General features: G+C 29.4%; 1 protein-coding gene across 2 annotated transcripts in view; it reads left to right on the forward strand.

Moving 5' to 3' along the window:
• LOC129960431 (kinesin-like protein KIF11) overlaps window positions 1-14591 on the forward strand; it is a 47041-nt gene that overhangs the window by 8647 nt on the left and 23803 nt on the right. The window contains exons 5-12 of one of the 2 annotated variants that reach the window (XM_056073856.1): window positions 149-325; window positions 1301-1513; window positions 4023-4089; window positions 6285-6363; window positions 6679-6871; window positions 8614-8702; window positions 9705-9792; window positions 12595-12729. In XM_056073856.1, coding sequence (XP_055929831.1) covers window positions 149-325; window positions 1301-1513; window positions 4023-4089; window positions 6285-6363; window positions 6679-6871; window positions 8614-8702; window positions 9705-9792; window positions 12595-12729 — 1041 coding nt within the window. The remainder of the gene's footprint in view (window positions 1-148; window positions 326-1300; window positions 1514-4022; window positions 4090-6284; window positions 6364-6678; window positions 6872-8613; window positions 8703-9704; window positions 9793-12594; window positions 12730-14591) is intronic. The other variant, XM_056073857.1, reaches the window with a different exon arrangement.

The following is a 14591-nucleotide window of genomic DNA, read 5'->3' on the forward strand; positions in this document are numbered from 1 at the left end:
GGGTAATATTTTATAAACTTTTATTCATCGTCTTAAAAAATGTGAAAAAAAAGTTCATTTTCAGGACAGATTTCCAAAATAATATATATTTTTTATTTTTCCAATTATAGAAAAAGGTATTCTACATTTGCCTTTTATTTTGTAATAGCACTCTAAAGCTGGTATTATTCCTCGATCCATGAAGCATATATTTGAAGAGCTCACGAGGCAGAAATATGATTTTGAAGTCAGCGTTAGTTTCTTAGAATTATATAATGAAGAGATATTTGATCTGTTATCCAAAGCTGATGATTTAACGAAACTCAAGTTGTATGACAGCGCTAAAGTAAGTCACGCAGTGTTTTAAATCAAATAAGTCTAAAAGTAAAGAGTACATATGTTACATATATTGAATATCAATGTTAAGAGCGTTTCTGCTCACTTAGAATATATTTCATATTATAATTTCCACATACTTGCATATAGCAGTATGATTAGAAGGTTTGGCGAAATGCTGAAGTTTATCAAAGCATTCCTTGTCGAGTAGTTCTCTTTAATTATGAAATCCTCCATTATAACTATTCACTAAACTCAATTCATTAACGAAATGAATCCTTTACATTCAGACTTAATGATCCATAGATGTATCAAATCAACACTTAATTACATTATCAAATTAATATTGGAAAAGTATTTTGCAATATTAATTCAGAATAATAATGCCTCAGAATAATATTGCCTTATTCAGAATAATAATGCCTAGACACTGATATACTGATGATATGAGTCTTTGGAAAAGTTCAGGTATTTCCTTGAAAGCGACGTACCAACGAAGCATAAAATATTAATTATTGCATTCAACAAATGCAACATGACTATTTTCATGTAAAGAGCACGATTCTATTTTCCTAATGTTCTTTTGTAGACATGGACGTTACTTGAAAAAAAATTTAATTTAGCCTAGCAATCGAACAGATTAACCCATTAAAGAGCCATTTTTTCTAATCATATTATGTTAAAATATTTTTAGGCTTGAAATTAAAATAAGAAAAAGGATTCATTTAGATTATTAGATAAATTTAATTTGATTAATTAATTTTGTTAATTAATAATCAAGTAACAAACCAAGACATATTTTGTCTGAGATAAAGAACTGAAGCATCTAAGTTTCTGACTTATTAAAAAAATTTGTCAGAACTTATGCCAACCTACATAATTTCATTCAAAGATTGATAAATTTGGTGGGAAGCATACTTTCCACGGCCTTAGAAAGGGGTAAAATATCCGTTTTTCTTGAAATCATTGTTAATTTTTTTAACAGGGTTCTGTCACAGTTCAAGGTCTGGAAATGCGGAAGGTTAAAAGCATGCAAGATGTATACGACGTATTGGAGAAAGGTTGTAAAAAGCGGAGGAAAGCTGCCACACTTCTGAACAAAATGTCGAGCAGAAGCCATACAGTTTTTACTGTGGTTGTGAAAATGAGAGAGCATTCTTCGACTATAGAGAAGACAAAAATCGGGAAACTGAATCTAGTATGTTGAATTTCTCAATCTAATTTATTGTATTTTGAATAAATAAATTGAAATGGAAGGATGATTAAAAGATGTAATTGCGTGAAATAAATAAGTGAAATATTTGAACTGATTTTAGCATACAAAACAATTTGTTTTATAAATTCATGTATTGAAGTTTGAGAATATATTAATTTTTTGTCTAACCAGAATGTACATATATTACTTTGTAATAGTTTTAAGATGTGGGGTTCCGATTCCAAATGAATCTCAAAAATTTTTCTGCAAAATTTAAATATCTAAATTATTAATGAGTAAGATTTAGTTAAATGCCCATATGATCAGATCCATGGATAAAGAATTTTGATTGATATTTTAAAATCTGCAGAGAAGCGAAGGCTAAATCTATTGACCAAGCATTCGAAACCTGATTGAGAAAGTTTATATTTTGAATTCGGATATCTGTTATAGACGGTGCATCAGTTCCACGATTATGATTTTTCTTGTTACAAAATAAAGTGAAAAAAAAAAAAAAAAAAAAAGCTAAGAAGTTGCCAAAAAATTTTCGAAAAAAATAATCAGCTCATACGATTGTATTTATTTCTTGATGCAATAAAATACAACTTCGTATTCAAATAATATTCATGCACCTATTTTGCTAAAAAATGAATAAAACTTTTATACCAGTTTGAATCGCTTAATTGCAAAGTGATAACAACTGAAAGTAAAACATGTCATTGAGTTTTTAGTATAATATTTGTTGCAAATTTAAATAGTATTCAATTTCATTGTGCTAATTAAATTTATAAAATATATAGTTAGAGATTTGCATCAATTTTTAACATTTTATTCCGTAAATTAAAAGAAAATGCAATAACATCCTCAATTCGGCAATTCTTGTACTAAGGAAACATTTTTTCTGTACGTATAAAATGGTTTAAATCAATTCAATCATAAAAACATCTAGAATAAATTAGTCTTTCCAATCCTTATCGTAAAATTACTAAAATAAGTAAAACTGCCAAAATAGACTTTTTTTGTTAGAATCTATCAAAATATACGGGGTGCAAATATATTCCATATTTGACTTGAAATGGATTTTTAAGGACTACACTTTTGACTAAAATATCTGGTTATTTGAAACTTCGTATCAACACAGTCTAATATAAAGCCGGTCATTTTAATAACTTCCGTCTACCACGAAATGAAAGCACAGGAGAATTTTTCTTCCTTTTTTTTATGAATTGTAAGTAAAACTGTATGAAACCAAGAATAGGAAACTGTATTTAAACTTTATTTAAAAATATGTCTGGAGCGCAAATGTGACAAAAAAAAAAATAATAATTAAAAAAAAAAACGTTGAAACTGATTGAAAATCTTGTTATATTTTTATAGGAACTTTCGCAAGTTGTATCGGTTGCTAAGCAAGGCAATTGGGATTTCTGCATTTGTTTTAATTTTGAATTCTTTGAACTATCGAATATATTTTGTAGATGTTATAAAAATGTACATGATAATCATTATGTGGACCATTTATTTTGAAAAAGGTACAATTCCATTTTCTTTTACTTCGAGAAAATTAAAAGAATATTAGTCACTTCAAAAATATGGATTGTTTAATCCGGCAATGTTTCTACTAACTTATCAATATGTAATTTAATTGTATAAATTTCTTTCACACGAATTCAACTAAAATATATTTACGGATCGTAAATGCAATTGAATCATTATCATAATTAGTCAATTGTAAAAGTTTTCAATTATGAAAAATTAAATATCACTGAAGACACATTTTGTATTAATCCAATTTTGTCTATAAATAATAAGGAATAAAACAGGAGAAGTATTTTTTATTTTGAATGTTAATAATATTTATATATTGTTAAATTATAAATAAATTATTTTGGGTTTCAATAGTTATAAATTATAGGATTTATTATTTCTTCCCACCTGTATCACCATTTGATGTTAATATGAAATGATCAATGTTTGGAAGAAAATAAGATTATCTTAGAAGGTGAAATAAAACAAATGTAACCACAAACCCCACTAATTATATCTATGAAAATTGGATTTGTACCACTTTCATAATGAATCGACACGCAATTTTAAATTGAACAAAACATTGCCATTTCTTAAAATATTAAATACTATCAAGTTACAAATGAAAGAAATATCTGAATTAATTACAAATTTAGTGGTCTCATTTTTTAATGGATTTACACCACTTTCAAATAAACGGTCCATGTATTTTAATTATAATAAAAGACACGCCATTCTAGAAGATAAGAATAATTTCTAGAAAATTAATATCTTGATGCATATAATCGTACAAGAAATTTTCTTGTTGCTACCATTTTATGAAAATTCAGAGAAAATGTACCGTTCTTCAAATTACATGCTGCAGGTGTTTCGTTAGTGAATCCACGAGATTCCAGAATTAACTTCTACGACATAATTACTTTTATTAAACTACAAGTTCTTAAAAATCATGAAACATCTTTCATTAATTTAAAAATGATTGCTTCAGGTTGATTTGGCAGGAAGTGAAAATATTGGCCGATCTGGAGCTGTAGAAAAACGAGCTAGAGAAGCAGGTGAGTTAAAAATTGTAAAATAAAAACAATGATTTTTCTTCCCTATACATCGATTTCAATCTTACTTGCTTGTTATTATCAATAAGAAACTTGTTTAATTTCCGGGGCCACCCACGATGGAGATTCCAATCAATAATTTGATATAGGCTGGGGAAATTTCTTTTTTTTACAGAGAAACTTAGAAAATAATTGCTAAAGCTTTTATTTCTTTCAGGAATACAAGCATGATACGCTTCTAGTTGAGGATTTATTAGTCCTACAGATTGATTTTGGTGGTATCATAAAATCGTTTTATAAATGTTTTTTTTTTATATTTGATTCAAGATTCAAAAATGCTTTCCACGTGGCAAGTGTATTAAGATTCTTGGAATCTGTGGGATTTTGTGACCTCGCTAACAGTGAATTTATTTCATTTTCAATGTGTTTCTGTTCTGGCTCAGCTGTATAAATAAAATCTATCTCAAAGTCACCATGGTAATCATCAGTATGTTAAGGCATCGTCTCAACAGATATTTTTCATAAGGCCTTTTTATATCAACCTGAAGATAAATAGCTTTGTTTCATTACCCAATTGGTAATTGTTACTTCTGTAAGTATGTCTCTCGGGTATTTGAAAGCTGATTTTTTTCTTCTCTATTCTAATATAAATTTAAAATAAAAATGTTATATTCATGTAGGGAACTAATTATTTTTAATTCCTAAACATATACATAGACGTTATTCAAACAGATTAATTTGTAATAAAATATTAAGAAACATTTTTGTCTTTCTGATATCAACACACAGCCATGAAACTTGTAGAATTTAAACTGTATTTTAATCATAAATAATTTCCGTTTAACATCCAAATCTGAGTTCTAATTCATTGTTGTACAAAAATCGATCTTCAAAACATTAGTACATTTGCAGATATATTTATTTTACAGATGTACTTCATAGTATTTTCTATATTTTAGGAATTTGGTATCTGTTATTCTTCAAAAAGTAAACATAACTTGCTTTCAAGTTTGAAATATTTATATATATTCGGGTTATGTATTGATGCATACAAAAAGAAAACATTAAAAAATATATAAGGATTGGATTAATAAGAAAAGCCATATAGAGAGGAAAAGGAATTTTCATTTTGACGACTAAAAGCAGAATTATTGGACAAAAGTGGAAAAATCCTAACATGAATGCTATAGAAATATGCATATCAAGGTCAACAGCAATGTAAAGGAGGATTTCAGCAGAAACTATTAGGTATCTCGGGAAGCTGAGTATAATGCTACGATAGCTAGAGGAAAAAAGTCAAAGACTTGTTCATTGCTCCGAAAAATAAATATTTTTAATTGTTTTATTTATATATCTCTAATAATTTTCCACGTCTTCTTACCCTTTTGTAGGTATTTTTGAGAGTTAAAATTAAAAAATAAACTAATAAAACGTCAAAATGATGCCTCATGTTGAATGGTGAATGAGTCACCATTCGCGAGCAAAGGATTAATATTTTTGGAAGAGATGGTTGAATCCATGTATGGCGGAACTCTAATTCTACACTACTTTTTCAAATCCCTATTTCACAGTCGGGTTAGCTCAATCCTTGTAATGGGTTGTAAGTCTGAAAATAGAGTAAGGAATTTAATTTTTATTGATGCGATAATGAATAAAATGAAATATTAGATTTACTAAAGAAAAATTTAAAATAAAATGCACCGAAACCGAATTTAATATCAAATTTTATTATTCAGCAGATAACTATTACACATCCGAAATTGTGAAGTCATTATTCAACTGTTAAATGCAATGACATGCTTCACCTCAGGCTTCACATGTCAATATTACTAAACAATTGTGGTATAAAGTCGAAAAGCCACGAATGCTCCAACAGCTAACACAATTTTGTTGGTACAGTTTGAAAGCAAAGGGATATGCAAATAAATATTAGTTCCTGTTATTTCCTTTTATGTTAAAGAAGTATAATTAACGTATATTCAATTTTGTCACAATGAAATTTGTAAATTTGACAGAAATGAAAAAGTCATGTTAATGAAATTATTATCAGTCTTTTTTGTTTTATGCTTACTTTTAAGCATTTTATTCTTTTAGTTCTTAAGCTTAAATGCGAGTCTAACATAAAATTTGTATATCTGTAATGACAGCACAATAAGATACTGTGCGCGGTATTTAAACATTTTCTTTATTTTTTTCAGGTAATATTAATCAGAGTTTACTTGCACTTGGACGAGTCATCACAGCATTGTGTGAGAATGCAATTCACATTCCTTACCGGTAATTTTTTCCCCTAACAAATAAAGTAAATCTGTACATAATCAATATTTTAAACGGTAATATTGCAGAAAGCCAATGGCTGTAGACTGTATTGAATCAAGAATATTTTAATTATGTATTAAATCCTTCAAAATATTCTAAACAGTGTACAGAATCTAACCCCTGTACTTTTGGTGTGCTAGATTTTGGTTCGTATAACAAATATTTGCATAAAAATATTTTTTAAAACTTAACATCTATCTTAAAAAGAACCTATCTATACTATAACCTGTCGGAAATCGTGGTTTTTTACTGTTGTGATTACTTTTCTTTTAGAGAAAGTAAGCTGACTCGCCTTCTGCGAGATTCTTTAGGGGGTCAAACGAAAACGACTGTCATTGCCACTATATCACCATCTATTTTTCATTTAGATGAAACTTTGAATACTTTAGAATATGCCTTGAGGGCTAAAAACATCATGAATAAACCAGAAGTTAACGCCCAAGTTTCTGCAACAGCTCTTACGAAGGTAATGCTTTGTTTTTCAACAAACTTATTTTAAAACAAAATATAAAATATTACTAAAACTGATAATTATAATTTTTAATGTAATACATTAATTATATTGCATTTCTTTTGGCAGAACACTACTTAAAAATTATCAATTGGAAGTCGATTCTCATAATCGGTATACGCCACAATACTTTTCTCACGTGATTAAATAGTCGGACAATTTGCCATTGGATAATGTTAACTAAGAGCGTTAACAAAATATGAATAACTCAAAAAATACTACAGAGTGTTCAACAAAATGTATTTTCGCATGGCTTATGTTAGTTGCCAACGATGAAAATTTGAGGATACATTACTGTAATTTCTGAAAGGAAATAATTGAACCGTATTTTTTCTCATAATATACTTATAAAATATGAACCACATTATTTCAAAAATATTTTAATTATTTCATTTTTAATCATGCTTTTAAATTTTACCATTTTATTTGACGATTAATCAAATTTACCTTTTACGCTGCTAAACCACAATCAAATATACATTTATGTATATTCGCAATGGCCTGTAGTTAAATAAATTTTTTCTCAAATTTATTCTCGGGAAACATGGAATTTGCTTTTTTAATCTTTTAATATTAAATTACCTATATAGGTAGGTCATTATACACTAAATAGGCGTTGATACAGTGAGTCTCAAAATTATATGTAGGCCATTATACACTAAATAGGCGTTGTTACAGTGAGTCTCAAAATTATATGTAGGCCATTATACACTAAATAGGTGTTGTTACAGCAAGTCTCAAAATTATATGTAGGCCATTATACACTAAATAGGTGTTGTTACAGTGAGTCTCAAAATTATATGTAGGCCATTATATGCTAAATAGGAGTTGTTACAGTGAGTCTCAAAATTATATGTAGGCCATTATGCACTTAAATAGGTGTTGTTACAGTGAGTCTCAAAATTATATGTAGGCCATTATACACTAAATAGGAGTTGTTACAGTGAGTCTCAAAATTATTTGAACTCGCAAAGTTCTAAAGGAGATATTTAGAAATTAAGTTTTAAAGAAATAACGGAATAATCGCGAAAAAAATAAGCTTTTGGAATCGGAACATAAGTGCAATGCAATAAATGAATTATATAGAATTTTTACAAAAAAAAAAAAAAAAAAAAAAATGTACCGAAAACATAACTTTTCAAGTATTTTGCATTTAAATTTTGTGTCCGTTCCTTTGAATTATCTTGAAAAATCCCATCACGCATACTTCGGGCTAATGTCTGGAGAGTATTGGACTGTAATGAGAACTAATTATGCTTTACTTGTTGTTATAATTCCTGAATAGTTGGAAACTGACAACCATGGGCATACACTTGTCCAAATACTCCCACAAAGGTTTCCAATTAGATTCAAATCTGGGGTGAGGATTGACAAATTCATAACAGTCACTTGATTCTGGATAAACCAAGCTTTTGTTCAGTAGGAGGAGTGAATCGCCGAATTGTCCGGGTGACATTTCCAGTTTTCCCTCCCCTTCAAACTGACTTCCCTGAAAAGGAAGCAATAGAAAATTCCTCTCTTCTCCTTAATTTCAAAACAGTAAAAGGTTTGCATTGGTTTGAAAATGCAGGAAATGATTTCCCTTTTCATAAAAATAAATCATTAACCTTTAAAATGGTGAGAATCTACTCCTACTCATCTGAATATTTTTTATTCTGTGATTATTTTAAAAATAAATCCAAATTATTTTTCTGCAGGAGTATTTAGGGAAGATCTGTGCTCTGGAAAGAGAGATAAAGGAATTAAGTTCCAAAGGGAATTTTCAAGTTCATCCAGATAATTTGAAGTAAGACATTTTGATTCAAATCTTTCCGTTTTGATTTTATCAAAAGGATATTTCTATGGCTCTATATGAAGTTATTTATAAGATTTTTAATAAATGATAAGTAAAAAAAAGATTTTTTATTTTTACTATCGCATAAATGATTAGTAAAGATTTATTATTTTTACCATCACATGAAAAACACGGATTAAGCAAACATTGTTTCGTCTACGTTAGGGAATTTTAACATCAACTCAGTTCAAATGGTACTTGCTAAGAGGCCGCAGAAATTTTTAATCCAATGATAATCTTGTTTGAGGAAAAATGATATTATCTTACTTCATAGGTCTATGTCAATTAACATGTTAAAGTCAGATGAGATACAAAGTTGAATTTTTCAGATGACTCTGCAATTTTTAAATTATATTCCACTAATTCTGGAACATCCTTATTTACAGTATGTTAAAGAATCCGAATTAAAATTTGTAGATTAACTAACCCGATAGAGTAGCGAAATCTTCAATGAAAAACGTTTTAATGCCCATTGTTAAAAGGCACTGTTTGAACAAAAACATATAAATGCAATGTTTCAAGTACCACATCTGGCTGAAAAAATAATCGGATTATGAATTATCTGCATTTTTTCACGACTATGCACATTTGTGTTTTAGAAAAATATTTTTCGTTAGAGAAATATTTATTGATTTTTATGCGTTTTTAATGTGATGTTAATAATTTTAAATAACTTTTAGCAAAGAAAACTTTTTTCTTAAAGGAAAATTCCGAGAAATGAGAGACTAATAAATATTACAAAGTTAACACAGCATAACAATGCATTCTTGCATAGTTCAGTTTAATGCAAAACATATGTTCTATCGAACTTTGATTACCTCGAGTTCTTTGTTAATTAATAATACAGTTGTAATGATATATCATTTTTAGTTTATTGTCAATTTCTTCTTTTGAAAATTGTTTTTATTCTATAAAATAAATATAAAATATATTCTCTCTTAATTATCTTAATAGATATTTAGATACTGCTTTACAAACCAAATCCAGAGAAATAAGAGAAGAACTTGAAATGAAAGAGAAACTGATGGCAGAATCTCTAGAGGTTAGTATTTTGGATTAATTCCATTTGTAACTGCTATTTCATTAATGTGATAAAATGGATTAGTCTTACCTACCCAGTTCTAAATGGAAAATTTTGTGGGGCACGGTTTCCTTGTTAAAATAACATGCTCTTTGAAAAATCCATGTCTTGTGCAAAATCAGTATAACTTGAAAAAGTTTATTTTATTTCAATAAAAAATTGTAAAAATTTCTTAACACTATACAAATTTTCGATTGTATAAGGTATGCACAAATGAAAATGTGTCTGTAGTGAATTTATGAAAAGGTTTAAAAGTTTGAACATTCACAAATTGAAGAATAATAGATAAGTGATATTATCAGTGCAAACATAATTTATAAATAATCACCTTGTTGGTTGAAACAAATGTCCTATCCATCTATGCGACAATGATTAACTTCAGGGGAAAATGTTGGATGTATATTGTTCTTTGTACGCAGAAAAACTATCTACATCTTCCATTCCAGGCGGTCATTTGACGATCTTCCTTTATAAGAGAGTCATATACCGCTATTGATTCTTTAATGAAGACTAGATGTTTAATCTGCCAATGGTCTGTCCGGGATCATTGCAGCATCAGAAAAGTTTACTGTATAACATATAATCAGTTCCATTCACATTCTTCATTGGACTGTAAATTTCATTTTCACTAATACCTATTGCGGATAAAATTTGGTTTGCTAAGCTCTAAGAATGATTAGGAGAATTCATTACTTTCTTGAGGCTTTTGTTATACTTAACACACCGCTGCAAACCACACTACACCAAGTCTCTAATAGGAAAGGCATCCAATATATTCTGGCAAGGAATATATTCTGCATTCTGTTATATATTAATCAAAAATATAATGGAATGACTTCGCTAAATCCACACTCGGTATGCCATATTTTTGAATATTTAATGAAAGATCGGAATGTTTTGATAAGCAACGAATGTTTTTAAAATTGACATTAAGATTTAGTTTGTTGAAAGGAATTGGAAAGGGCTAAAAATGTACTTATGTAGGAAATTACTCACTAAAAAAAATCATGTAACAGTAATAATGTGTATAAACCCTGTTTTTCTTTTATCATCATGAAAGGAATGAATTGTAATACGTATAGATGTTATATTGAATTATCTGAATGAAGAGCAACATTCCCTCTGTAGTACTGTGCCCATGTATTTTTCTGGCATCAAAGTGAATTATTTTTGTTGGGCTTGAAAAATGAGATCTGTTCAGAAGTTACTGTTATATTCGTATCATCCTTCGAACCTGTGAAGTCCTTTTTCATAGTCTAAATCGTGACGTATATGGAGAAAAATGAGGTTTTGAATCTGGCAAATCAGTATTTCGCTATTTGATGCACATTTTCTGTACAAATAGAACAATCTCAAAGTAGATAGCATCATTGATTTTTATTTTTTGAGAACTCATTCGTACTATAAATGAAATCAATTGCTTTTGAATGCAGCAGAATATCAGGAAATAACCTTATTGAAATGATATGGAGAAGATAACATCGTTCGAAAGCTAATTTTTGCAAAGTATATGTTAGATATTCCAAATAATTTTTCAATGACCAAAATACAATTCTGGAAATCCACACACAGACGGAGTTTCAAACATGCAAATTAAATCTTTAGGGGATATTCTGAAATTTGCTAGAATTTCATTGGAGAGTTTATAACGTCAGTTTCTTATTTAAACCGTGCTCGTTTTGCTTTGCAAAGAATTGAGACAAATGCCACAACAATTCCATCCGTCAATGCTGTTAGTTCCGAAGAAATGAATATGCATCAAGCGCCAATTTGCCCCTATAGAAGCAAGCATTTCCCCAAAAATCTTAGTGATTAAAATCAAGAAGTTGAGGCTTGATAACAAGTTCGCGTAGTACATAATTAGAGGTGTAAACATGCATTTCTAAGTTGTCCAGGCAGTCATGCCAAGTAGTTTAGCTATAAAGAGAAATTTTTTTGTTTTCTTTAATGTGACATTTCAACATCTTACTGTTGAATTTTCAATGCAATAATTCTATATGAAATTTGATTTTAAGTTTTGGAAAGAAGCAATGCCGCTTAAGCATGTTCGAACCGTCAACATAATCATAAATTTATTTTAAATATAGCATACCTTAGAGCTATAGCATTCAGATTAGTAGGAAATTTGGGATTGTTAAGTGATACGAATAAAAGAAACAGGAAGACAAATCAAGTAAAATCAGTTACTGAGATAATGAAAAACGCCTTTAAATAGGCATTCCTTTTAAACAAGTTCATCTGTTTGAAATGAATTATATATGTTACTCTGAATGCAACTGTAATTTTTAAACTTTGATATAAATCCTCTATTGTCGGAATTAATACCCCAAAATTTCCAAGTGTAATATAATTGATAGGTAAACGCAAAGACTGCGTTTTTAATGAACGCATTGTACAGCAAGAAAATTCTGCAGTTAAATTAAAGGCATCAAAAATTATTAATCTAATAGGAATCAGTAGGATATATAAGGTATACCGACATATAAAGATAATTTAATGTTTTTTTTTTTATTTCGATTTACAAACGATATTTTAATATTGTTAATAAACTCGATGCGGTAAAAAAAAAAAAAAAAAAAAAAAATCGAATTACTGACGAATTCGAGTTAGCGAAGTTATTCTAATGTGATATTAACAGTTTTGTAACTGTAAAAGTCAACTTTTATTCAAATATAAATGACTGAATATCCTCAAATTAAGCTTAGAAAATATTTAAAATCATCTTAAAAGTTCTCCTAGAATTAACATTTCATTATTTTTCAGCTGGATGAAGCCATTCTTAAAGCAACGGAAACCTTGCGCTTAAAGGAATTGGAGTGGAAGAAATGTATAAGCGATCAAGAAGAAATAGCCGAAAGATTGACAAAAGAACAAAAGGAGATTCAGATTGAAGAGAGAGTGAGTGAAACCAATGGAACTCTTTGTAAATTATATGTTGTGTGATAGGGTGAATTTAACTGCTCAATAATTTGCAGAGAAATAGGATTTACAAGGAAGGTATTTTTACATATGAATGTCTCCCACCGGTCTCAAAATTAAGGATGAGAAACTTCCAGTAAGGTGGTTGGTCTTGATGGATACAGACATTGTAGGGGTCTGCTACCTTGTATCGATTACAGGACATACTTCCCATAGGAAGGGTTGTACCGTGGTCGGCGATAGTCCTTAGGACTCAACCATAGTTCCCATCAATGTTTCTGTCGCGGCTGTCCGATCATTTAGAATTTTCTGTATGCCTTAGGTTTCCATATGAATGTGTGGTCGGAAACGCAACGTACCACCGTTACAGTATGTTTGTGATAATGAAATAACGAAACGTGTACCTTTACGAAAACTTTTTCTGATGCCATGACAAAAGAACTGGACATGATGTTGAATTATTTTTCCGAGTGGCGTTTGCTTGTTGCCCACAAATTTTCAAACTCAAAAATAGCAGTTATGTACAATACCCCATCAATACTCGAATGTGTGTAATTTCTTCTGCAAGATAAAACACGGGCTGAATACTCAGCTTGTGCTATGGCTTATTTATTAACTGTTTCGACAATACTTTTAATTCATATTCTATGTTTGTATCATTCCACTCCCAACCATATTGTTCCTATATCGCTATTCCTTGGTTTTGTTTTCGGAATCCTCTTGAAAATAACAGAATAATAGTTATAAATCATCCCCCATATTTGTTGAGTTTGCTTTTAAAAATAAAGTTAGGTGGTTATTGAAACTTTGTATGTTGTCGGCTGAAAGTATAAAAAGGAAATGTGGTTCCTCTTCTTAGAATTCGAGTATATTTTGAGTTCAAGCTTCAGTCTAACTATTCTTGATTCCTTTCTCAACAAAATTAAACAAGAATTTCTTATTAAATGATCGAAAGATAAATTTGATTGCGTCGCCAGTAATTTGGCTGATATTTCAAAATTCTCAAATCTTTGACATTGGCAGGCTTATATGAGCGTAGCTCTAAATGTCTCAGTCAGCTTGAATAGTTGATAATGTCACTCCTGCTTTACGGGTAGAAAGATTTGATTCGAGGTACCAGATTTTCCACTAAAGAGAAACTTGAAAAGCCGCTTAAATAAGTATAGGTCCTCAGTAGATCATCGCCAATCTCCCTTAAAATAAGTTTGTTACATTTAAATTGGATCATGAAGAAAATGCTTAAGAAGGATACGTTCAGATTGCCAATCAATAACGAAATTTCAGTTTCAAAATTTGGGCATATATTCATTGGCTCGTCTGTCTATTCAGATTGATTTGTCATTTGTTTCAAGCTGTAGCGCTGTTCAAAGTAATGGTGTGTTTGCCCTTTCAGGACGAGGATGAAATTAAAAATGCATCAGAATAATGATATAGAAGGCACTAATTAAAAAATATAAGTGCAATTCGGTTTAATGATTGGTGAGTACGTTGTTGATTTTTATTTTGCGCAAGTATTTTGTCCCACTTTTATTTTCATTCAAAACTTCCATTCTAATAAGGAATATATCCCAAACAATTTTTAATTAGGCGAATTGAAATTTGGTCTTATGTTATCAGTAGGATAAATTTTAATATTTGATTATTTTATTTTTGGACAATTTTTCAATAGTTTTCAGTCATTAAGGTAAGACGATTTGACATCAAGTAGCACATTCAACTGATTAGCTTTTCAAATTTTCTTACCATTTTGTGTCTAGGTTTTTGTAGAATAGATAAATCAGAGAGATATTAGCAAAACTAGTAAAGCCAATATGGGATATTAATAATGAAATATTTTCGTA

Source organism: Argiope bruennichi, chromosome X2 (assembly GCF_947563725.1).
Source record: "Argiope bruennichi chromosome X2, qqArgBrue1.1, whole genome shotgun sequence".
In the NCBI taxonomy this organism is placed as follows: Eukaryota; Metazoa; Arthropoda; class Arachnida; order Araneae; family Araneidae; genus Argiope; species Argiope bruennichi.